This window comes from Arvicanthis niloticus, chromosome 18, assembly GCF_011762505.2.
Source record: "Arvicanthis niloticus isolate mArvNil1 chromosome 18, mArvNil1.pat.X, whole genome shotgun sequence".
In the NCBI taxonomy this organism is placed as follows: Eukaryota; Metazoa; Chordata; class Mammalia; order Rodentia; family Muridae; genus Arvicanthis; species Arvicanthis niloticus.
In genome coordinates this window covers 40,617,407-40,644,271 of record NC_047675.1, presented here as the reverse complement: position 1 = coordinate 40,644,271, position 26,865 = coordinate 40,617,407, and the positions used below count along the sequence as shown (strand labels likewise).

Sequence of the window (26,865 nt, the reverse complement as noted above, 5' to 3'; positions counted from 1 at the left end):
CAGTGAGGAACTGTGTTCCTACACCAAGGAAGTAGAATGCAGTCTAGAAAACAGAAGCTACACAGAGAGGGAGAAGGACTGGCGAGATGGCTCCGAGGGTAAGGGCCCCTGAGTTTGGTTCTTCTGCCATGTGGAAGGAGGGAACTGAACTCTAAGTCATCCTCTCAGCTCCAGACATGGCACCTACCCATTAGATAAATAAGTAATAGAGGTAATAAAAAGATAAGGCCTCGGACAAATGAACATCTGTGGTCCAGGGAGTTCCTAGGCACCACTTGGGAGGCAGAGGCAGGTGGGTCTCTTTGAGTTCAAGGTCAGCCTGGTCTTCGGAGCACCTTCCAGAACAACTAGGGCCATACACAGAAACCCTGTCGTGAAAAACCAAAAGAGAGAGACAGTGAGGGAGAAGAGGAAGAGAAAGAGGAGGAGGGGGGAGAGGAAGAAGAGGAGAAAGAGGAAGAGGGAAGAAGAGAGGAAAACAAAACACCAAAGAGAGCTGGGGTGACTCAAGCCACAGACTTACATTCATGTGCTATCCCAGAAGAGTGCTATGTCTAGCATATTCCAGTCCTGCCATAGTTACAGTGAAGTGTGTTCTTCTAAATTCCAGGACCACAGGCAGGAAGGCACTGGTGCTCCTTTAAGCTTTTATAAGTACTAATTTCATCCCTTTCTTCCTTACAATTCCGAACAGAGGGGAACAGACATTAATTAAGCAAGGCTTTATCTCCCTCTACCCTAATGAAAGCCAAGTTACGGTTATATTTTTCCTAAGATTTTTCTTCCACTTAATGAAGACATTATCCTCGAGTTTTCAAAGTCATTTTACAAAAGAGCATTCAAGAGACATTAAAGTCAGTTTAAATGAAGAAGTCTTTTTGAAGTTAATAAACAATAAAAGAACAATGAGAAGAGACCCTTTGATCCTGTCTTAGTCCAAAGGCTTTAATTTCTGTTTTAATCTACCAGATGAGTAAGAATCGTGTTCAGATACCCCTCACCTCTGGAATACACTAAGAGTGAACTGCAAGCACTTTATAAGTCTCTTACGATACTCTTGCATGTGTGCATAAATGTAATCCTAATAGGTAGGTATGTGTATGGCTGGATATCCATATGTGTCTGTGTATATGTGTATCCCATAAATGTGCACAATCTATACCTTATTAACATAGATACAAAATATTCAGAAATCTTTTGTCAGGAAAAGGAAGTTTTAAAATTATTTCTAGTCTACTTCTTTGAAAATTAAAAAAAAAAAAAAGAAAAGAAAATGGAATCTTTGGCTTTGAAATTCACAGGAAGATCAAAGACTATAATGCACATAGATTTTTCAAGGTATACATTATTAATACCACAGGCAAACACATAACTAATCAATAGAGTGGTCAAGAGATGATAAGACAGGCACGTGTCTCTGCGGCTGCGTGAAGCGCAGTGTGGGATGGGTGCCCTGTTCCGTCTCTGCTCGTCAGGCATCCTCTGAAGTCCAGCCACTTCTCAGCCACGTTGTAACAGTTGGACAGTTCATCACAGATGCAGAGGGGAAACAAGCAGCTTGCCATGCCCTCTGCATCAGAACAGTTCTCTTTATGTTCTCCCCACCCCATACCGAGGCAAAATTCATAAAACTTAAAATTAACCATTTTGAAGCATCTGATCTTCATGGCATGTTAGTACACTCACGGAGGTGTGTGATCAACATTTCTGTCTGATTCTAAATGTCCCTATCACCCTCTGAGGAGACCTCAAACCCATTAGTAGCCTTCCCGTACCCCCTTTCCAAATGGCCTCTGGACACCACTCCAATCTGCATTCTGGTCTCCATGGATTTGCCTGCTCTGGATATTTGGCATAAAGGGGATCGCATATGGCGTGACCTCTTGGGTCTGGTGTGATGGCCTCTTCTAATTTAAAAACAACAAAGCCCATATATATGCAACCCTCATTCTATAAATTACCTTTTCTAACAGAAAAAAAAATCTATGCAACAGAATACTCCTTCTTTAAAAAAAAAAAAAAAACAAACAAGCAAAACAACACTATGTATATTGCTTATACTGCAGATCCCCTCTCATGAGGGACTTTATTTACGAGGTTAAAAAAAAAAAAAAGGAAGTTTGGAAACTCACCTACCAAGGAGTGTGCAAATGGGCTCTGGTAGCAAACAGATTGTACAGGTGGAGAGTAAGGCCGTAATCTGGGAAACATCAGATTAAGAGATGCTGGGTACATAGACATCATTTTAAGGGATATTAGACTTAGGGGGTCATAAAACAAACAGTTCTATATGCGTTTGTGTGTATGTGTGCAATATGTATACACGTTGGGAAGGGGTATGCATACTTTCATGCTTCCAGAGATCAGAGAAGCATGCTGAGTGTCCTGCTGTATCGCTCCTGCCTTATTCCTTTGAGACAGGGTCTCTCACTGAACATGGAGCTAGGTTTGCAGCCAGCAAACCCCAGAGATCCTCCTGCCTCTGTCTCTTGTAGCTGCTGTAGTTACAGGTATATATATGGCCCCTGCCTGGCTTTTTATATAGGAGCTGGGCATTTGAAGTCGGGACCTCTTTATTGGGAAGCGAGCATCCTTCTCTATCAGGACATCTCCCTTCCCCCCGTGGCCCAAACTGACGGTTCCTTAATAAGTGCTCTGTTAGCACCACCGTGGGACATTGCTCTGCACGGTCTGTAGGTCAGTATGATTTCCAACCACTTTGGAAAACCACATAAGACATGGTAAGACGTGGAACATTTACGGCTTCTTCTCTCTCGGGCATTTCTTGAGGAACCGACAACATGATCATACAGCCAAAAAACAAGGATTGCAATGTCTGTTTCTCAGAATGTATCGGGAACCCCTGGGAAGCGAGGCCTCCAAGCAAGGGGCACACTTCCCTATAGATGCATAAAAAGAAAATACAGATGATAGATTTCAGTCCAAACCCTGATTCTCCTCTAACAGAGCTGGCAGACTTCACCTTTACCAGTTAGTAAATGTGGTGCCTTGAAGGAGATTAAATAAGATGTGAGCACATGGGAAGCACTGGACGCATTACAGACATTTGTCACCACGGCTCCTAGTCAGTCAGTCTTTTTGGAAAGGTGCTATGTGTGCGAAGCAGGAAAGAGATTCCTTTACTGGGCAACTGGTAGGTAAGGTATATCCAGGCCCGTTATCTCATTTCCTGTCCCAGGCATCCAGATATGGCTTATCCTACTTAAACCAATGTAAGTGACAAGCTACGCCTTTCCCTTTGCAAAGGTTTACAGACGTGCTTGTCTAATCCAGTGATGAGAGAGGCAGCAAGGAGCCAATACAAATGACCAGCCATGGATTTTTCAATAATGAGAGCTGCTCAGCCTGTCCGGATGACGCTGGCACCGTATATGAAGTAAAAAGAAACAACAACAAAACCCACTTATGCCACATCTCATGGAAACGGCCCCTGGCTGTATCAACACAGACTTGCACCCCTTGTTTCCAATAGTAGATTTTGTCAACTACCTGGCATTTCATGAAGCATCTTAAGAATTGGTTCAACTGTTTTTTACCACGGATGAACATCATCTACATACACACTTCGAGGACACCCCCAACACGTATCCAGGGCAACATTGACACCGAGGTTCTCATCCCTCTGGCCTGTGCATTCTGCGTTTGCTGTCCGGCACAGCAAGAGCAAACGTATTACCGTGAGACTGAGCTGCGTCAGGAACAGCATTGACAAGGGGCAAGTACCTGCCCTTAGCAAAAGTAGGCAGGATGCCCAGCCTTTGAGTCAGTGTATAATCGTGTCATGGTGCTGGAAAAGAGACAAGGTCACAGTCCCTCCAAGGTGGTAGGGAAAAGTCATTTTGGTGACGTCCTGGGTGAGGACAAGCATAGGTTCCCAAGAGAAACGCTGGGTTTGGGACAAGACCCTGGGAAGAAGCAGTCACAGCCGGAACACAGCCGGGATGTCATCAGTGTGGTTCTCCCAGTGCCCTCTGCCTCGTTTCTCAGAGCTAATCAAGGGGAACAGAACTAGTCTGGGCGGCGGGGCCGAGTTTACAACAACTGACAGTAACTATAACACACGCCAGTTTGTATTAAGATGTTATCACACCTTTTCCCGTTCTAATCACCAATTATGACTCTATTACTCCTTCTTGGCAGTTCATCTGCTCCTGCCTCCGCTAAGGGCGACTTAGAGACGGACCTCTGATCTCCCAGTTCCACTTCAGTGAGCGCTCAGCACGGCGGCTGTCATCTGCAGACACTGAAGACGGGAGGCATTGCTTTGGCTCAGATAACTGTACCTGACCTTACAACAATTTACTAAGGAAATACCTGCCTAATAGTGGTTGTGAGCACCGTTTCCTTTATGCTTGCCACTGCGCCGCAAATTAGCGACAACAGGATAAATCTATGGCCGGCTCACTAGACACTTCATTAAATCACTGTTCTCCTGCCTTGTAGCACGCTAATAGAATCACAGCCCTCGTTAGCTACTGAATAAAAGATCAATCACGGACTTTGAAAGCTCTTGCTACCGGCTTCCAGAGGAAACAAGGAAGGGTGAGAGGGGGAGAGGAGAGAGCGAGAGGAGAGAGAGAGGGCGATATTTAGGATCATCGCTGAGATTCTGAATGGCCTCACTGCAAGCTGCTTCAATTACCTTTTCCACAGCTGACTCCAAGCCTAATACTCAGAGGAACTTGTTAAGCCTGCTTCCAAGAGCAGAGCTCTAATATATGACTGTGAGACCCTGGTCAAAAGTTCATAATGTGCATATGTAAAAAGGTACTAAATTGCCTGAGGGCTAAAACCAGAGGAGTTTAATTGTAGCAAAATGCTGCAAATGGCCTGCAGAGGGTCCTTCTGTGGGGATGCTGCTGGCTCTGGCTGATTGAAGTATAGAACATAAAAGCCTTACGACAATATTTCCTTAAATGCCGGAGAGGCTGCCAGCAGTTGGTAGTGCATGAATGTTACGGTGCAAGAAAAACATTTTCCACCCCTAAAATAAATAGAGTATTAAAAACTGCCCCGGCCCATAATTCCAAAGCTTGATGGAAAAAATAAAAAATAAAAGGAAGGCCCCTGTGATAATAAATAAGGTATAATTCACGGGGCATGTCCCATCCACTCCTAGGGTGTTTTTACATGGGGCACATGGAATGAATTCAGGAATGACCTGTAAAGGGGTTTTGGTCTGGGAATGGCTGAGGTTTCTGAAAACAGTACTGTGTTGAAATAACAGCAGCTCCTGGCTGGTGTGCCCATCTCTCTAGGTTATATGGATCTGTGTGGTGAGCCTTGCAATGAGACCTGCCTGGTTTCTCTTTATTTCTTCTTGCATTAAATGAGCCCTGGATTGCCAACCTAACAACTGCTGGCTTCTCTGAAGTTGTTTCTTGTATGTAGTAGTCTCTAATTTTTTTTTCCCCCTGTCTTTCTCTTTCTGGTATTACTAACCACCTTTTCATTTGGGTAAACTGGAAGGGCAGAGACTGTTGACAGGGGAATGCTTGGAGAACCCCAGGCAGGCACAGAGCATTGGGGGAGACAGGATTCAGCACGCAAACAAAGAGTTAGAATTCTAACGTCCAAGTATTCCGGAGTTGCGGAAGTTACCATTTTAGCATTCGTAGAGTGGTGGGTGGCGTTTTACTTGGGTTTTAGGAAATAAACCAAACATGGAATTCTTTAGTATCAGGATAGGACAAGCTTCCAGCGGTGACTAGATAGGCTAATCATCACCTACACAGGTGGGTAGCTGCTAACAGGAAATAAACAAGGAGAACAGAGTGGATGACAGTTGGTACGTGAAGTCAGTCGGGGAGCAAAGGGGACAACACTCACGCCTCCCTTCCTGTCTGTTTTCCCTTCTTCTCGAGCCTTGCCCTCCAAGGAAAACACTTCCAAATTTCTCTTGAGAATCATCTGGTATTTGTTCTCATAACACCACAATTAAAAGCTTCTATTTATGAGGTCTCCAAAATGGCTCAAGGTCCAACCAATCTTGTTACACTATCCATGTGGTCCAGAATATGTTACCGTACCACACGTTTAATGCGTGGTCGTATCTAATGTTCATTTAAATTTGTAAAAGAAAGGACAAAGCAGGTGACAAGACATATGTGCCACAGGCCAAACCTGCTTTCTCCCTACAAAATGGTGGATGTCTGCAGGAGAGCCAGGCTGGCTCATGCTGATTTCTCTGGTGATCTCCATCCGGGTAAGAGAGATCTGTTCACTTGAAACACGAGCATTTGGGTGGGGGAAAGAAGGAGAGAGAGAGAAATGAGTGCCCTGGGGAATGGATTGTTACCTTAAGGTGGAAACAACTAAGGAACTGTTGGAATGGTCAGAAATGCCCTGATGACTGCATCCCAGAAAGCAAGAAGAGATTCATTCCTGCCATGAAGCTCCTTCTTTCCTCCTGGCCACAGAGGATTCCTAATGCCAGAGGCACAAGCCCTTCTTCAGCTGGAACATCACACTGCTGCAAGCCTAGATACATGATGCGCACAGAGCCTGCAGTCAGAGTCACTGAAGGGAACCCAGGCCTACACGAGGAGGCTGTGCCAAGGCAGGCAGTGAGGGACGGCACCAGAGCACAGATACTTCAATCTGATTATCTGCTCCATCATTGAGCAACTGTGGGATGAAGGCAGGTCATTCACAGCCTTGACTCATGACTTGGAAACTGGATATAATCATTCGGAACCTTATGTCTGTGGAAAGTAAGCAGAGTGGCTTATTTAAAAACTATTCTTGTTCCATGGTCTGCCAACTCAATCAACAAAGGCCTCTTCTCAACATTTTATTACCTATGTGCCTCTGAAAACGATGCTAAGAATACTCACTGAGAACAGTCCAGACTAAGTGATTCTAAAGCATCCTTGCAGATTTCAGTTCGGTTTTAAGGGAAGCCACTTGGACACCATGAGACAATATTCCCCAGGAATGCCCAAGTTACCCAACACCGGAGGCCAATCTTAGCATGGGAACGGATGGGAAGGATATTCGTGATCATGCACATTAATATTTATGGTCACAGGCTGGTGGTGACCCAGACCAGCATAAGCATAAAGATGTCTTGTAATTCTTTGCTTTCACCCTTAGCCAACTCTTTCAAAACAACAGGAGATCCCATGCGCTAACACCAGAATTCATAGGGCATTATTTGCATCCCTAGGTTACTGACTGTGGTGTATATTTCCAGTTCTGCTGTGTTGCAAATACTCTGTCCTCATCCCCACCTGCTGTATGAAAAAAAAAATTTTTTTTTAAAGAACTCATTAAAAAATAATAATGACTGTGCCAGGTGACACCAGAGAACAAAGTCACACAGGTAAGGAGTTTCTGGGGGCAATGATGGACTGGGTTTTAATTCTTGCTGAAAATGCTATTCTTTAATATCATGTGTAAAAGGCTGAGCTGAAGTAATGATAACAATAATAATAATAACAATAATAATAACAATAATAATAAATTATTCTGGTCTTAGGACCATCAGCAAAATACCCCAACGTCCAGTGACTGAGATGCCTGGCAGATTTGCCTTAATGGACACTAGAGGAACAGCCTGTTGTGGGGTTACCTTCCCAGGATGCACAACCTCTGGCTTCATGAATACCCTCCCCTCTGCACCCTTGAGTGTCTAACTCTTAGCACAGCCTACAAGAATGAAGTCCTACACCCTGGCTGACCTAGAACATCTTAAGGCAATGGTCACTGTTGACTAAAGGCGAGGAAGTCAGGGTGAGTGCTTTTCTATAGGAAAATTATTCTTGAATTATACAAAAAGACATGGTGAGGCATTTTTCTACCTTACATTGTTCCTATGCTCTCTTCTACTTCCTCAACTATATATGATAATAAAAATATGTCTACAGGGCAAGCATAACTTGTATGAGTTAATATTTACCCGTGACGCTCTAAGCTCTGTCAATCTCCTCAAAGAGTCTCGCAAACACAAACAGCTTTACTATTGGGCCCTGATAGTGCGGGAGATTTCTGCACTATATATATCAAATAAAATAAATATGCATTATGCAAATATAAAAAATAAAACAATAAGAATCTTTTACTGGGGGTCTGGAGAGACAGCTCAGGAGGTAGGACATTTGCAGCTCTTCCAGAGGACCTATGTTCTCATCCCAGCACGCCACATGGTGGATTACAATGGGCCACATGGTGGATTACAATGGGCCACATGGTGGATTACAATGGGCCACATGGTGGATTACAATGGTTCATAATCTTCAGATGTGATGACCTCCTTTGACCTCTTCAGACACCAGGCATGCACACAGTGCACATATGTGTAATCAGAAAAAAAAACACGATATACATAAAATATTTTTTTACTCCTTACTAGAACTAAGAGGATGAAAATGCGTCTAAACTGAAACAGTGAAGGCATCTGAAGAAACGCTCAACAATCCAGAGCTGAAGTGCGGTGAATGCATCGACCAAACAGGTAAAGCTTAGGACAGGGAATGAAAGGAGTGCTGAGACGCTCCTGAGTTGACTGGAAAGAGCCTTGAGTTGGTGGGTTTTCAGAGAAAGAACTAACTATTCGTGAATCTAGTAAGGACAACCTCTTGGGATTTTCAAAAACATAACCATGCAGTTCTTTGTTTTCTAACTGTAATGTCTAGTTGGTCTTTAGGATGGATTGAAATGCAATCGGGTAGATGGGACTACATGTCTAAACTAGAAGGTGAGTTCCTAGAACATTCAGTGGCAAATGTAACAGTCCTCACCAATGGAACACACACACACACGCACACACACACACACACGCACACACACGCGCACGCACACACACACAGAAAGAGGGGGGCGAATAGACTACAACTAAACGATATATATGCCTTTAAAGCTCTGTAAGACTCTATGTGCAGAGGTAAAGGAAACACATGAACAGAAGCAGGACCAGGTGAAGTGGCAGAAACCATCCGTAGCCACAGTGAACGGCAAGAGGGACGAAGATGGACAGAAAGGATAAACCAGTAAAAGGTGGAAGCATGGACCACTGCAGCCTGTGCCACCCAGGAAAAACACATTACCCACTGGCTGAGTGTTAACAATGCCATTCTAAACTATCTAGTAAGACAAGAGAAATGCATTCATTCAAGATAACAGGAGATGCCACTAAGCCATGGACTAGGGACATGTCTCAGAAGGTGGACATACGGATATTTGATCAGTCTGCATAGGTGTGAGCTGGAAAGCGTCTCTCTAGCTTTGCTTTCTTCCTCTGAACTATGGATGCAGCCTAAATAACCTCTAAGGTCACAACAAATGGTAGGCTATAGGAGAAGGAAGAAGGAAGGCCCAGCCCACCATAACCATGCTTGGTGCATGAGGATGTGTGTCTCCAAAGGCATCAGCGGGATCCCATTAGTTTACTGCTATTACTAATATATTCCTTCTGGGTTATAATTAGTGAAGTCAACTAACCTGGGAGAACATCAAATCATTGTAAAAGTAACATAAATTAAATGCAGACGTGACACAGGGAATGGAGATAATGAAGGGTTTGGAATGTGTGCATGTGTGTGTATGTGTGTGTGCGTGTGCTTCTATTCCCCAGACCCAGTAAGAATACACTAATGCCTTCATTACTTATCCCTCCCCTAATTCAACTTCTCCAAGCTAATTCCACCCCTAATTCACACACAGATGGAACCTGGTACCACCTATGGAAATCCACTGGTATGGGTGTGAGTTTATCTGTTATGTATGGATTCTTATGCATATGCACATCTACAAAGATACACACACACATATTTTAATGTCAGATTGTCTTTACAGCCTGAATGCTAAAATTTATTGTTTTTATGCATTACACGGTAAGTTCGAATGACAGCCGTGCTTTCAATGTGGGAGAAAGAGAGTGAACGGGAGACTTCTGTGTGAATATGAAATGAACACTGTTAGGTAGGAGATGAGAGGGAAGAATGAGAACCCGAACGCAGCTCTCGGGACACAGTTGCTGAGGACAGGTCATACTCCTTTATCTCCTGGGATTTTCCTCTGTGTTTTTGTTTTGTTTTGTTTGTTTGTTTGTTTGTTTTCTCCTCCTAGAAATAAGGAGAGGAGAACCCCAACATGGAAAACCGTGTGTGCTGCTGGGGGTCCCCATAAATGCTATTAAAGCACACACTTTATTAATGTGGCTGTTAGACTCTCATGGCTTTGCACTTGGGAATAAAACAGCACACATAGAAAATTAAAAACAACAACGATACAAAGGTGGAGAAGGAGGACAGTTCAGCAGTCACGCATACATACTGCTCTCCCAGAGCGCTAGAGTCGAGATCCCAGCCCCACATCAGGTGGCTTACAAACCCCTCTAGCTTCAGCTCCGAGGAGGCCCAGAGCTCTCTTCTAGTCTCTGTGGGCAGCCACACACACACACACACACACACACACACACACACACACACAAATCATAAAATTAATAAAAATAGAGAAAAAAGGATTCTGTACCTCTGACCAGTAGCTTTGGTAGAATTCACCTTTACTTGAATATGGCACATCCCAAAAGTGACACATGGTAATGCTCTAAACCCAAAGGCTGGTAAGAAGACATTCCTCTGAAAGGATACAACAACTGCGCCAACTGGAAACCTGCAGAGGAGCTTTCGATACCAGTGGATGATTCTATCCTGAGAGCTATAGCAGGAGATATAAGAAAAGCTGTGGAAATGTCCATTGTTGATGACAGTGATAAGAAAAAAACAAGAAAACAAAGGGTCCAGGCAAGTACATGCAAAGTACATGTATGTACACACATGCATCCAGAGAGAACGTTACAAGTCAGCCGGAACATACTTTGAGTCCCTTGAATACATCGGAGATTAATATTGTAGGATGGGTACACACTGTGTAACATTTCAACATCAAATAAACCATCCCTCTGGTAGTATCACCTACCATAGTGCCTGCAGGAATGTTGCCAGACCGTGAGGAACATTCATCTCTTTTCTCCAAACAATGCAAGCTAATCTTCCCAGGGGCGATCTGTCAACGCCAGGAGTACTAATTTGATAGCTCCGTCATCAGACGGCATCGAGAATTTCATTACATATCTGAAATCACGCTAACATGGTTTGCTAATGCTGGGATTCACTAAAAGGCCACAGCTATTTAAATAACGAACGGCCACAATAATGGTATACATATTAAAAAATGACACGTGGTATCTTCCGCAGATCCTCTTCCTGGGTCTTACACTGTTAGCTAAGCGTCATCAACACAAAGATCTATCATGATGATCTGGAGAGGGTCCAGAGTCACATGTGAAGTCATTATTTGTAGAAATTAACAATATACCTATCTGAGGGAAGAATATACATTAAATTATATTAGAATATTGTCGTGTGCTAGCCATCAGACATTCTTCAGGTTAGAGAAATTTAATTCTACTGCATAAAACACAGAAGACAGAAAAGATATTTAGTTAAGCAATAAATTATACCTCAAGATCAAATACCTTCAGAAATGCACATATCCCATACTGTGTCTGCCCACTGAGTGCTCACGGTCACGTTATGCTACAAAGTCTAGCTCCATCCACAGTCACTCCTGAGTGTCATGGGTCTTAGTCCTCCCACTTCTGTGCCTTCAATGCGCAATGTCTCTGTACATTTTCCCAGGCTGTTAAGTGACCCTGGGCAAAGCTATTTATCCTCTTTCAGCTCCCCTAATGGTACTGGAAAATATCCACTGTGTGGTGGTATACAGCAGTCATCCCAGCACTTGGGTGACTGAGGCAGGAGATTTTTCAAGTTGGAGGCCAACCTACAAAGTGAGACCACATCTCTAAAATTAAGAAAATATAGAGGGCATTATCATCAAAGCATGAAAAGTCAGAAATGCCTTAACTCCTGGCACACAGCAGGTGCTTAACCTGAACACTCAGCCACCCACACTGTCCCCACTGCTATAAAACCTCTGTCCTCACGCTCATCATCCTGACTCCATGTCCTCACTGCCATTACCGCCACTGTCCTCAACATCAGCAAAAGAGCGGAAGACTCCAAATTCTTGACAAAGCCTTTGGTGGTATTTGTTACCAACACTGATGCTTTCAACTTAGAATCACCCAGAAGACCAACCTCTGGGTGAAATTCCAAAGGATCAAAGTCGCCATCCTTTACATGGTAGTACCAGCTTGTCATCCCAGGGCTGGGGAAGTGGAGGCAGTTGGATTCCTGGGACCCGATGCCCAATGGATGAGCTCAAGGCCACTGGTAGATGTCTCAAAAGGCTGACAACCTATCTGGGCATAAGCTTCAGGGTTGTCCTCTGGCCTCCAAACACACATGTGCATGTACAACATACACATTTGTACCTGCATATAGGCACACACACACACACACACACACACACATACACACACACACACACACACACACACACACACACACACACACAGAGTAAAACTAAAATAAATCAGCTGCTGGTTGAGGCCAGCTTGGGCTATGTAGAAAAGCCAACCCAGGCTTCATGGAGACCCTGTCTCAAATCAACGCCAAACACCAATCAAATGCTGGTATTATGAGTCCTCAATAAAACAATACTTTCAAAAAGCTTTCTAAATTTCTGAAGACAGAAATGGTTTTCTTAGCGTCTCTAGTTTACAGAGCACACTCTATAATTATGTGGTCTCTTCTGTTGAACGTGGCCAACACAAACATTTAAAAAAGACATCGTGATAAAGTGACTTCCCGTCTGTATGAAGAGATCCTTGGCCAGGGCTGGTGCACCCACCTTTAATCCCAGCACTCACGAGGCAGGTGAGTCTGTCAGTTTGAGGCCAGCCTGCTTTACACAGCCCTAAAAATCACAGAAGTTAAAAAACACTAAAGAATGACTTGCAAACAGGCAGAGGGATACGTACTCCCAAAGCAAAGCCTATTGAAAGGTCATAATCAAATGGAAGGGGTGTGGCCAATCCTCTTAGACATCCCTTGCAATTAGGGATGAAAGTGTGCTTGGTACCCGCGGAGCTTCAGCTCCTTCCTGCAATAGACAGCATCCTTGACAAGAGCTGTTCTCTGTGATCTGGACCATCAGGAAAGGCCGCTGTGATGGGCAAGATTGGGAGCAAAGGAGCAGTTCAAGTTGCGCCAGGTAGCCCAGGCTCAAGCCTCGCCTTCACCTCCGACAACCTCCAGGTGCCAAATGTCTTCTCTGTTTCACAGCGCACAGAAAGGCCACCTGGGAAGAGGCAACTGGGATCCATTCTGAACCTGGATCCTCCTTCAGGCTCAAGGTCCATGCACAGCCTTTCTGCTCCATCTGACACCCATTTCAACCAATCCGAGCCAAGCACACTCCGCCCACTCCCACCTGCCTTTGAATCCTGGGAAATAGTCTGATGCTTGAAAGATGCTTGGTCCGGTCAGTCCTAGTAAACGCAAGGTGGTTGTATCGCCTCCCAGAACTACTTAGTCAACAAGAACTCTCAGGAGGACCCTCTGCTACAATGAATCAACAACTCAGTTACACGTGGGAAACCTGCAGTGGTCAGGTGGAGTTGGAAGAAGTAAGTTCAGTTTCTGAGGGTTTTGTTTGGGGTTTGTTTTGGCTTTGGATCTAAACCGGCCTCCCATCACCCTGGGGCCAAAGATGAACCTAAGGGAACCTCTTCCTGCCTTGGTGAAGGGAGGAGAGATGAGACACGCCCAGGTAACATGCACCAGTGATTCAGAATCAGGGAGCCAGGGAGAACGGGTGTAACCTTTTCAAGCGGTAGACTCCTGCCAGCTTTTCCCTGGGCCTTGGAACAAAAGGATAGGGGGAAAAAAAAAACAAAAAAAAAACAAAACAAAACAAACAAAAAAAACCATCCCTGCTCTCACAGGTGTGTACTGGAGAACATGACCCTCCCGAAGGGACCTGTAGTTGTTGGTTTTTTGTTTGTTTGTTTGTTTGTTTGTTTGTTTTAACATCTTCATAAACCCTTATAGGAAATCTGCTCCGGTTAATGGTGAGATCTCAAACATGCTAATTCATTAGCTCTGTCTTCTATAGCTATCTAGAGTCAAGGGGGCGGGGGAGGGGGTTGGGAGGGGGGAAATCAGTGACACGCAGCCCACACAGGAGCCAGGCAGCGATGCTCAACTCAGGAGAGGAAAAACAGACTTATCGTGTTCACCTGCCTAAGAATATTAAAGTATCAAAAACGTTTTCGAGTTCCCCATTTTTTTTGGCCTTTTTTTTTTTTTTTTTTTTTTTTTCCTTTTAAAGAGTGAGAATACTAAGAAAACATTATGCCGGTCTCAGCAGTTGATGGACGGTATTTTTTTTGGATCAAGCAAATATGCTTTTTATAACTTTTCTCCAAAACGAGGAACTTTGTAGCTCAAGTTACTTGGACACTGACGCTGTTTATCCTTCCCCCTTTTTCTGATCAGTCAGAAGAGTTTTCTCTCTGTTCTTCAAATAAATAAGATTCCCCAGCTGAACAAACACCATATATTCTCTGGGATAACTATGACTTCTTAAAGATCATTTCACTCTTTCTCTTACTAGAAATGTAAATGATTCAAGAGACTTAAAGAGACCACATCACAGGAAACTCAAGAAGCAAATGTTGATCATGGGATTAATCCTCTGGCTGATGCCAGAGAATGAGAAAGTCTCCACTTGACAGAAATGGATTGATATTTCTAGAGTATTCTGAAGATGACTGAATATGACAGTTTGTTAGGCAATGCAATGGGGTAGGTATAAGCAATGGTAAAGAAAAAATTTTTTAACATTTAAAATCAACTTACCTCTTCTGAAAAAAAGTAAAAAGCAATACCAAAAGAGGAAGAAAGAAAGAAAGAAAGAAAGAAAGAAAGAAAGAAAGAGAGAGAGAGAGAGAGAAAGAAAGAAAGTTTTTCTTCTTTACTTAGTTCTTTGTTCAAATAGTACAGCATCCCAGAACATTAACAGCTGATCCTAGAGAGGGTACAGCGCCTCGGGAAGCAGAATGATATTCCTTACAGGCTTGAGAGTGATTGGCAAGATCTATCTAGTTTTACTAAAAGAAATTAAGTTTCTGTGCAATTTTTAAAATTCCTATCCGATGTCAGCGTCATGATTTTCTTTGGAAAGAGAAAGCCAGCCTTCAGTTAACCCCTCTACTAAAGCAATGCAAAATGGCCCACATCTTTGCATTTGGGATGCAATTTGGGATGGACACACGATGTCTGCATCCTTTCATCTTCTTCATAAGGCTTCTTATTGCATAAGGGGCTTCATCTTATCTCCCATCACAAAGCAGAAATGCATAAACATACATAGGAAAGGAAGGGGGGGCATCGGACACCTCTGTCTGTCCAGGAAGTGGCACTAGCAGACAGACGACAGGAAGGATGTGATCAGCAGGAGTGAGAGGCAAGACGGAGCAACTGGCAACAAATGCCATGGCTTCAGACAAGGAGCTCTGTGTCAGGGCCTGTCAGGGCCTCTGCCATAAGGGCACAGTAAAAGGGATGACAGAGAGAGAGAGAGAGAGAGGAGATAAAAACCAAACCACTTAATGCAACTCACACAATGGTGGGCAGGCTGCAAGATACTCCCCCACGCACACCTTCCCAACCCCAGCACTTGCATCCCTGGACACAGAGACTCACATCTAACTAACAGAGTAAGGTGTCAGACTGTGGTTGGCTTGCAGAGAATGTTTTTCTGCCTCAATAGGGGACACTAGGGCCCCGTGTAGTACCCATGCTTTATACCACTCTCTCTCCCTTCACCCTGATCCATGGTATCTAAATAGTACTGCTTCCATATCTGACTCGCTCTTCAGCTCACTGAGATGCTATCAGCTTGGCTGTAGGGTTGGAAGCTATGTAAATGGCCAAGACTCTAAACTTCCACTAGGTGAGACCAGAGATAAAATGGTAAACCCTTAGCTGGCGCCTATAAAACATTTCCTTCTTTCTGCAAGAGAACAGAGTTGTTCTGAAACCAAATTGGGACTCAGTTTGAGTCTTCTCTATTTGTGTTAGAAAAATGCCATCTTACACTTCACGGTGTGTGTGTGGGGAGGGTGGGGGGGTGGAATCAATGTATCCAGCAAGTTATACAGAGATTGGTGCTTGTGGAAGAACATTCCGGAAAATCGTGGGACAACGCACACTCAGGGCCTTTGTTTAATTGTGCTGGCCTCCAGCATCTAAACTGCACTGAGGCCAAAAATGACTGGAAAGAAGTATGAAATTGGAGAAAAGGAAGCTGAGGGGGGAGGATCAAAGGCAGCCGGTGCTTGAATAGAGAAGCCAAGGGAGGGCAAGGACTAGGTATGGAGGGGTGGGGCTACCCAGCTGCCAGTGGGTCGGGGGGGGGGGGGAGATAAAGCTGGTGGCTTTCAAATCTTGGTTAAATGTTCATTAAGTGATTTGTCACACACATTAAGGGCAGACGGTTGCTTTTCTCCTCTCGGGTGCTCATTCGGGAACAAAGACTGAGTTAGACTTGAAAAGCTATAATGGAGAGAGAGAGAGAGACAGACAGACAGACAGACAGACAGAGACAGAGAGACAAAGCGAGACAGACAGAGAGACAGAGAAAGAGACAGAAAGAAACACACAGAGAGAGAGAGAGACAGAGAGAGACAGACAGAGAGAGACAGACAGACAGAAGAAAGCAAGCTAACCAGCCCGTAGAACTTGGGAGGTAGTCTCCCAAAGCCACCTCCATTAAAAACAAGAAAGACATTTTCTCCTCAAAGCTGAGGTATGTTGTTGGTAGAGGCCAAGCAACCACCCCTCCCCCACCAAAAAGGTTGAAACTGACCTCAGACTCTTAACTCTAGGATGCTGGAAGTGCAGGCAGCTGGAATGTCATCCTTAGCAACACAGGGTACTGGAAGCCTGGCAGGACTACATGCGACCTTGTCTCAAAAACCAAATATGTGAGGTGTACACATTTAATTCCAGCACTAAGGGTGCAGAGGCAGGCAGATTTAGGGGAAGTTCATGGCCAACCTGGTGTACAAGGGGCGCTCCAGACCCCAGGTTTTTGTTTCTGTTTGTTTTGAAACTTTGTCTCAAAAACACAAAATAAATAAGCATTAAAACTTTTTTGGTGAGCCCGGCAATGGTGGCCCACGCCTTTAATCCCAGCACTTGGGAGGCAGAGGCAGGTGGATTTCTGAGTTCGAGGCCAGCCTGGTCTACAGGGTGAATTCCAGGACAGCCAAGGCTAACAGAGAAACCCTGTCTCGAAAAACCAAAAAGAAAGAAAAAAAAAAAAAAAAAAAAACATTTTTGGTGGTAGGTAAGGGCATAAAAATATATATTTGATAGTGAAACATTAAAATCCAATGTGTGGGCTGGTGAGATGGCTTGGCGGTCAAGAGCACAGGCTGCTCTTCCCAAGGTCATGAGTTCAATTCCCAGCAACCACATGGTGGCTCACAACCATTTAGAGGGGGATATGATGCCCTCTTCAGGCAGGCTGATGTGTATGCAGCAGAGGACTCATACATTAAATAAATGAAGTTAAACAACAACAACAACAAAAACCCAAAACATAACAAAAAAATACAAAAAACAAAAATAAAATCCAATGTGAAGCTCTGCCTTCCCCAGTCTGAATGGCTCTCTTAACTTTGGTCTAGTTCACTGCAGCATTTGTTTGTTTGTTTGTCTTGTTTTGATGATAAAGTTTACAATAATTTTTTTTTTTTTAATAGAGAGAAAGGAAAGAAAATTCCAAGAATAGAGCAACAGAGGTAGGCCAGCTGGCAGAGTGCTCGCCTAGCCTGCCTCGGCCCTTGCTTTCATCCTCAGCACTGAATGAATCTGGCATGGTGATGCCTGCTGGTAATCACAGCAGTTAGGAGCTAGATGCAGGAGGATTAGAAGTTCAAGGTCCCCCTCAATGATATAGCAAGTTCAAGGCCAGCCTTGAGATACTGTCTCAAACAAGTAAATGCACACATGAGGGTGCGCACCCAAGGGCGCATCCATGTGTGCACATGCACACACACACGCACACACACAAGCATGCATGTAAGCACCCCCCGACAGACACACAGCCCACCTCACTCTCCACCTTTGGTGATGTGTGTCTAGTTTTTCAGACTTGTATATAAGGGGCTTGCCAGCTCGGTGTTTCTCAGGAGAATGGCACCTGTGACAGGTACGGGGTCCACATTAGTAGTAACACCTGGTTGAGACATAGCAAGATGCCACTGAGGAGAAGTAATCTGTGGAAGAAGCCAAGCATGAAGGACAACTACTACCAGACCTCAATTCTGTCTGCAAGTGGTCAGGAAGTGAGTCCACAGAAGCAGAAAGCAGAGGGGCGAATGCTGGCCAAAGTAGCTCAGTTAGGATAAACGCTGGGAACGTGCTGTACAGTGTGGTGGCGAGGGAGCTGCTGAACGTGGTAACAGCTATGAAGATACACTAAAGCAGAAAGCTGGTCAGGAGAATGGAATCCTTGGCTTGCATGGAGACACGACATTCCGGGTGAACATCAGTCATCTATCCGAGGAACTACCCTGAAAATGTGTCAAACAGATGGGCAGAATAATTAGCCATTTAATGAGATGCTACACCTTTCCTTGGAAGGTTTTCTACCCCGGCAGTCTCTTACAGCGATCAGACATTTTGGTTGGAGGTCGGCCCGTTTCTCTGAATTACTCAACAGGGTGCAACTTTTCATTTTCATCTTTTTAAATCTCTGTTCCAGGCACGCTTTCCCCAACACCTTGGGCTTCAGTCATTCTCTAAAGCACCCTGTTTCTCCACTATGTGGCTGCCTGCTGTCACGTAACCCCACCCCCAGCCCCTCCACACCAGCTTAGCTCAACAAGCATGGCTGTTCTTTTCTCTTCCTCAGCTGCTTCCTTGCCCATTTCTTTTAAATGCTAGTAAGATCGCCCTCAAGCTTCTGAAGACCCCCATACTCGGGAGACCCTTCCTCAAGTCTCAGGAAATCACGACCACCCAAAGATCACAAGAAACCATACCTGGATGCAATCAGCAGAGGCTTTATTAGGGAAGTTAGCCAGCGGTCAAACCACAAGCTCTCTAGCTCCAAGAGCAAGGTTTGGCCCCCAATGGCGGGCTAAGGGGTCTTTTATAGCATGGGGTGGGGAAAGGAAGGCATTTTCGCGCGGTTATACATGACTGGTTGCATTTTTGCGCAGTTACACATGATTGGTTGTTTTACAAATTTTGAACATAGCACTGGGAAGACCAAGGAAGGGAGGGGTAACCAAGAACAGTGGAACATTTCAGAGGAATCTAGCCCAAATGATCTAGAGTCATGTGAAAATCACTCTGCACACGCATTCTTCTCAAAAATGTGGTTTTAGCAAGTCACTGTCCCCTATACCATCATTACAAAACTTTTCTCACTTCCTCCAGTCACAGCCCCACCTAGATGGCTGGTATTTTTTATGGTCAGGAATGTGTCTTCCTGCCTTGGGCCTTTTCCACCCATAGGTGGGCCTATTGCTTGAGGCTTGAGGAATGTAATTCATCCAGCAAGTGTCCTGGGGTATGAAGGGCTGAAATCTTATTTTCAGTTCCTCATTCTGGAATCTGCACTTTTCTGCTCAGGTCTAAGGGCAAAGAAATCTACACATATTTCATAAAATGGCCTTTATAATTTTCACTCTACACTTCCACCTGAGTCTGCTCTGAGCCCAGTTTCCCCCTGGATCATCTAGTAGCCATTAAGGGAACCCCTCCAAATTCCAGTAACATGACCATCTATCATATACATGGAACTAGAAATGGGTGAGAATAGATCTTAAGTTCTTAACATGAATATACACATACACACCCATGTATACAGATACATACTCATACATACACATACATACATATACACACAGATACATGTATCTGTATGTGTACCTACATATACAAACACTACACAAACACATATAGACAGACATGCTCAGACATGCACACACCCATACCTATACACACACAAACATGCATATGTGTACACATATACACATATATAGATACACAAAATAAATATTTATACATACACATATACATACACAAAACAAATACATTTACATATGCATAACACACATATACATATATATCCATATGTTCCATATGTGTACATGTACAATAACCAAGGGAGGCAGCAAATATCTTCATCAGGACAAACCCTTCACAGTATGTGTTTATATCAAAAAGAGACAGGGGTTGTATTTATCAATCACACACCCACAAAACTGAGTTGAAGCTGTGGCGTGTGGAGTAAAGTCTCAGGAACTGCCCATCAAGTGCTGTGGCTTGGCTGTGAGGTGTCTCAGCAGTCCATTCCTGGCTAGTGGTGCTTGCTGGTAGGTTTTGGAGCCCTGGGGAAGGGATTACAGCCTAACCCCACTTCCAGCTCAAGTTCTGTTTCCTGTTTGCCACCATGGAACAAACACCTGCCCTATGCTCTCTCTGTCATGGACAGAGTTTGCCACCATGCCATCTAGGTTAGTCACAGACCGAAGAGAACACGGTGAGTTTCCATATGCAGCTGACACGAAACTGTCATGATGCCAGATTCTCATACAGGACAGTAATAAGACCATGTGATGTTTATCAAATACCTAGTGTGTTCCGGATGCTGCATGTGCAGGGGGTCCTTTATTCCTCAATGCAGTCCATAAGGTAGGCAAAAGACCTGCTATTTCACAGGACTCTTAATGAAGGGATGAAACTTGCTCTTGAGTTAGGATAGAGGGAGCTGGTGTTTCTAGAGCTGCCTGACTCTAGAACATTCCCTAACTGTTCCACAGCTCTCCAGACCTCAACATAAATACTCTTCCTTCCAAGCATGCTTCTCTTAGGAAATCCATTATTGTGGCTGATAGCCAGGTGCCTGGGGGCTTTTAGCTCTGGCCCCAGCTACCCCAGATATGCTGAGGCTGTGAGACCTAGCCTCACCATTTCTTACACACTTTGAACTGCAAACCCTCTCCACCTCAGAGAGACTGAAGGCAAAGAGCACACTCCTGACCCTCCTGTAGAAGCACACAGCATTCTTTCCTTTACAATGATGTAAGAACAAACTGTCATCTTTGAATATCAAATGAAAGCATATAGGAACTATCTTTCAAGGTTACAGTTGTGGAAAGGTGTGGAAATAGAACTGTCTGGCCCCTTACCCTTTAGTCAGTGTGGAGCTTGTGCTTTTGAGGGACTCTGGGCTAATCTAAGAGACCTCACATGCTTCCGGGGCATGACTCGGGGTGAGCAGAGTGGTTAAGAGTAGAAGCGATGGAATATTCCAGAATGAAAACGTCATTAAGAAAGAACACTCGCCTGGGCTGGCTGGAGCTGGTCATGTGGAACCGAGAGCTCAGGTTCCATCTGATGAATTTTCTTGTGGCCGCACTGTGAGTGGACGGTCTACGCCACTGGATGGCTGACCCTTCTATTTTACCATCAAAGCCTGTTGCCTATGTAAAGGCTCACAAAAGTCATTTCTGTGCTTTGCTAGCCTCCCATCCATCCCCTGGGAACAGGGATCATTAACTTAATTTTGGATAGTGTGAGCAGGGAAAGATGACTCTCAGACCAGCTCTGAGTCAGAATCCTCTTCTTATGGAGGAAGAGGCGAGAGTGGGAGAATCCCACTGCTCCACCTTGCCTTCAGAATGAGTACAGGACGCAATGATCATCACCCCTGCAGGCACTTCGGAAGCATGATATGAAAGCTAAGACAGCCTTGAAAGTCAGTTCCCACTTCAGGGGCCAAACATACCTCTGGATGCCTCAGGGTTTCAGAATCTATGAAAAAAAAAATCAAATAAGGCCCCCAGATCTTATTCCAACCATCTTTCCATGTGAATTTAGAGCTCGCAGCTCATAGTCACTGAACCGATACAGAAATCTGACCCCAGGCAGGTTGAATTATTACAAAACGACCGAAGGGAAACAGGGGAACTAAGCTTTAAAACAACTGCCTAAAGATTCCAAGTTCTTGGTTCTTTTGAAATCTGCCATATGCACTGGCCTTGGGACTAAGCAAATACCACAAACTTGAAAGCTCCGGACAGAATGGAGAGCTGACTAATGAGGCCTAGGCCAGTGATCACCTGGAAGGTAAGGGGGCAGTTTGAGGCTGCAGGGAGGTAGCTCTCTGTAAGATGAGAGCTGAGCCACAGTAGGAGCCATAGTGAGAAAGCTCACGTGTGGCCTGGCCACAGAGGTCCCAAAAGTCTACTTTCCTGCCATACCTTGGCTTGGGGGAGCACAGAAAGCAGAAAATCCCACCCATACTTAGAAGGCTCAAAATACTGAGATCAACGAGGAATATGGATTTCCACATTGCAGAGTGTATTTTCTTCTCTCGAAAGAAAGAAAGAAAGAAGGAAAGAAAGAAAGAAAGAGAAAGAAAAAAGAAAGAAAGAAAGAAAAAGAAAGAAAGAGAGAGAGAGAAAGAAAAAGAAAGAAAGAAAGAAAGAAAGAAAGAAAGAAAGAAAGAAAGAAAGAAAAGGAAGGAAGGAAGAAAGGAAGGAAGAAAGGAAGGAAGGAAGGAAACTGGAAAGCCCCTGTTAGTTTCTTCTCTCCTTGTATGGGACACGCCAATAAACCAATAAAGATTCAGACACAAGCTGAGTCCTTGAACGCACCTCTGGAGTAGCCAGCTACAGGCTTTTGAGGGATGTATTTTGTTAAAATAGTCATTTAAAGAACAAATCAACATTTATTAGGCCCTTCATTATGTTTTAAAATTCTACAACTATAAATCACTGGGCCGCAGGTTATTCAAGGGCAGAGTTACCCAGCTTGGCTCTGCAGAAGGTTAGGAGAATGCAATGTTGTGCTTTCTCTGCTTGTAATTTATAACTCTGCAACAGGACCCAGCATTGCAGGCCCATCCATTAGCCGGGTAGCCACACATCTGTTACCACTCCCTACAATGGCAGCCTTTTCATGGCCACAGGAAGAGAAACCCAATCCTTTCAGAAGATCTACAAACTCAAGCCATTAAAAAAAAAAAAAAAAAGTGAACTGATATGAAAACACAGTTCTCTAAAACATCTGCTAAGCTCCTATTACCCTAACACACGATATTCTTTCCGACAGTTACCTGCCAACACAAATATTTGGTTGCTCCAAACGCCCTTCGAGGCACGTGACTGTTGCTCAACTTGAAATTTACATGCGGAGCCACAGAGGGCTAGCTTGGCCCCAGAGACCTCTGGCAAGAAGGTTGTTTACCAGAGTTCAAAACTAATGTGGAAAAAAAAAAAAAAAAGAGGGGAGTGGGTCAAGAAGGTGCTGTCAAATGTTTTAAAGAGGAAACGTAACAACACAATCAGATGCACTTGGCGGGGCTGCTACAGTGTAGTTGACTACGGAAATGAAAGGAGTTGGCGAAGGCTCTGGGGGCAAGAGTGGCATTTTCTTGAACAGGCTAGGTAAGCTCTTGGAGCTTTCCTAGGCCAAGATACAAGTCATTCTGGCCCCGCAGAAGTGTTGTGAGGGAAAGATAAACATGCAGATACCAACACCTGAGGCGTCTTGACGTCAGGTGGGAGTGGCCAAGGTGCCCCTTAGCTGGGAGCTTCAAAGTTCTCAAACAAGGTAGCAAAGACCAATAGCTAAAACCACCCTGGTAAATCTCTTACCCTGTTAGATAATAGCACAGGTCAGGTTTATAATAATTATGATGTTATTTGCACAGGTAGCTATGCCATGTATGCTAGCATATAGCACATACATTAATACACATACATAAAGCACAGCTTAGAGGCGGAGATGTCAACATCAAGTTTCCTCGTGATGTGACTCCATTGTGTCAACACTCTCAGCAAACTCTGGTTTCCTTCAAGACATTGCTACTGGAAAAAAAATCTTGGCTTAAACAACATTTAAAACAGCATATTTCCATTTTGCTCATTCTTTTTATTTTATCATAAATTTGAGGCAGGAGGAATAATCACCTCTCTCCCAGAACTCCTAGGACACTTGTCCTGTGGCCCTCTGGAGGAAGAGGGCGGCAGAAACATGACCTTGCCGGTAGGGGGCGCTGTGCTGAGAATTAGTCCCTGTGAGTTTCTCATTAGTGATTATTATACTGCAGGAGGCCCAAATGCAAAAATTAATTAATTTCAAAGTGATAATGCATTTACAGCAACAATTAGAAACGTATAACTGTAAAAGGGCAACATTTAAAAGACATATTACATTTAATAAAGTTGCACGAGAGCATCCAATTGTAAAATTACTGATCTGCAACAATAGTCCTTAAAGAGCCACTTAAAATAGCCCGACTCCATGAAGGGTGACCTAATTACGGTAACTAAAATCACCATAGTCACAGCGAGTCATGGCAAATAAAGAAGGGACACTGATATTAAAACACTGCTGTTTAATGCTTACCGGGGCTGGCCGCACGCACGGAGGAGGGGAGGCTGGGCTTTCTGAGTGCCAGGCAGGGCGGTATTTCTTCTGCCCTGGGCCTTGTACAAAGGAGAGTATACCGAGCTATGCCCATGCCACAGGGGAAAACGCTTTCAGTAAGATGAGATGAGGAAGGGACTCTGAAGCCCAGAGAGTTACCTGGCTGTTAAGCGGGTTGGCTGGCATTTAGGAATCCATCCTATATGTGGGATGGGAACCCAGATACACTTGTGTCTTGTGACTTGTGTCTCAGAACACAGCTCAGCGGGAATGGCAGAAGTGCATCTGTAGTCTAAGAAACACGTCTTGTCACGAGAGGAGTGTGATGGGGATGGCATGAGAGAGCGACCCTGGTGGTCAGTCAGATCTGTCCTGCTGGGGATGTGACCCATGCCAGCTCTACCCACTCCTGCTGCTTTCTCCCTTTCTTGCTGCGGAGTCATAAATACTTGTAGTGGAGCAGGGAATGGTGGGTTTGATAAGTAAGTGCTGGGTTCAGTCTTCCTTCTTCAGAGCTCCCTCCTCCCTCCTTCCTCCTCCCTCCTCCCTCCTCCCTCCTCTTAAGTTCCCTCTTCACTCCTCCCTTCTCATAAGCTCACTCCTCCCGAACACCATACTTCCTCCACCTGAACCTTCTCCTCCTTCTTCTTGAGCTCCGTCCTCTCCTCTGAAGAACCCAGCAATGGGGAACTCAATGCCAAAATACCACCAGTCATCTAGACGGGTCACCATTATCATAGAGAACCTTAACAAGACTATGTGTTCCACAATCTTATTAATCTCTACACCTAGGTTTGTAATCCAGGCACTCAGAAGGCTAGCCAGGGCTATGTAGTGAGATACTGCCTCAAAAACAACCATATACACACAAAGAAAAAAAAAAAAAAACCAACAGCGGTGGCTAAAGCATGCTAAAGAGATATCAAGTGCTACTTCCTAATCAATTAGGAATAGGAGAATAGAAACTCCCAGCCACTGGGACTTCCTACAGATCTGAGGCTACTACCTCAGGTTCTCCTAAGCCACCTTCCTGTCTTGCCAGGAATCTTACTCCTGAACTGTACAAGGCAGAAACAGAGCCATCAAACCTCCCCCTGTACCCACCACCAGACTTCCTATTTATCATAACTAAAATCACGATAGTTACAGCAAATAGAATTATTTGATTTATTATCGGTTTTAGCCTGTGACCTTTGTTATATCTGCCATCCACACCAAGGGATGAGGAAAAAACTTTCTAGACACAGGTACTGCTCACAGAATCAAGAGTAACTGAGGACAAGGAGAGAAGAGTCATACAGCAGGTGCTATACGCAGCATGCAGTACAAGACACAGGCACAAGACACACATGACTACTAAAACTGAACAGAATTAAGAATTCCCTCAGCCATACCACCCATATCAAGGTCTCAATTACTATAAGTGGACATGGTCAGATGGTGACCACTAGACAAATCTTATGTCCATGATTTGAGGTATAATGTGGCAGGCAACTTCCCTAACTTGTCCTGATGCCCACGGAACATGTTGGGTCTTGATAGGGAGAAATGCCAAGGAAAGCCAATGGCTCTACCGGGCCAGGCAACTGATTACTGCCCTTGCCACCACGAGAAGGATAGCTGGTCTTATGATATGTCTAATGACCCAATTTTGATCATTAAAAAAAAAAAAACAGTATCAGTAACTACCAAGGATATATAAATTCAAAGGAAAATACTTTTATTGTTTATCTCCTGGGTGTATTTGTGGAACATTCATACGTATGTATCTATGTGGTGGTGTGCACACCCATGGGTGCACGTATATAAGTCTGCTGCAGGATATTTGACCACACTGTGAAACCCAAGATTGTGCTGTTTACTGGAAGAAACTATATCTCGTTGTGGTGCAGCTCAGCCTGAGTGCACACCTTTAATCCCTCTGGCTGGAATACAGACACACCCTTGGTACACATCTTTAATCCTAAACAATGAAAGTAAAGTTAGTTTGTAATGAACACACCATGTTTGAAAGTGATGTCGAATTGAGGAGCAGACAAAGTGACGAATCAGAGAAAGATTTGACAGAATAAAATACGACCCACTCTCAAAAGAAAAGGGAGGAAAGGGAAGCTACTCCAGGGGCAGTGCAAAGAAAGAAAGAAGGCAGGAGGCAGTTTTACCCGAAAGATGTACAGAGGCAGGTTGCAAAGAGACAACAAGCTAGACACAGATGAAGACAGAATGAGCCGGACAATGAGAAGGAGCCAGAAGATTAGAACAGAATGACACAGTCAGTATGAAGCCAAGCAGAGCAATTCAGTAAGAAACCAAGAGAAGCCAGACTGAATCAGTTTACATGGAAAGGAATTAGAGCCAGAGCTCAGAAAGAACAAGGAAGGGGTGAGCTTATTCAGCAGGAAGCCTCAGAAGCAGAAAACATTCTAGGCCTAGATAAGATTGTATGGAGGCTAGAAGCTTCCAGGACTAGGCC

General features: G+C 44.3%; 1 protein-coding gene across 11 annotated transcripts in view; it reads right to left on the bottom strand.

Annotated features, from left to right (window-relative positions):
- Wwox (WW domain containing oxidoreductase) overlaps window positions 1–26,865 on the bottom strand; it is a 902,911-nt gene that overhangs the window by 603,327 nt on the left and 272,719 nt on the right. The window contains exon 9 of one of the 11 annotated variants that reach the window (XM_076915929.1): window positions 19,173–21,770. The exons of the other annotated variants lie outside the window; for them this stretch is intronic. Within the exon in view, the coding sequence (XP_076772044.1) occupies window positions 21,756–21,770 (15 nt within the window). The 3' untranslated portion in view covers window positions 19,173–21,755. Of the gene's footprint in view, window positions 1–19,172; window positions 21,771–26,865 lie in introns of those variants that run through there. 11 annotated transcript variants of the gene reach the window in all.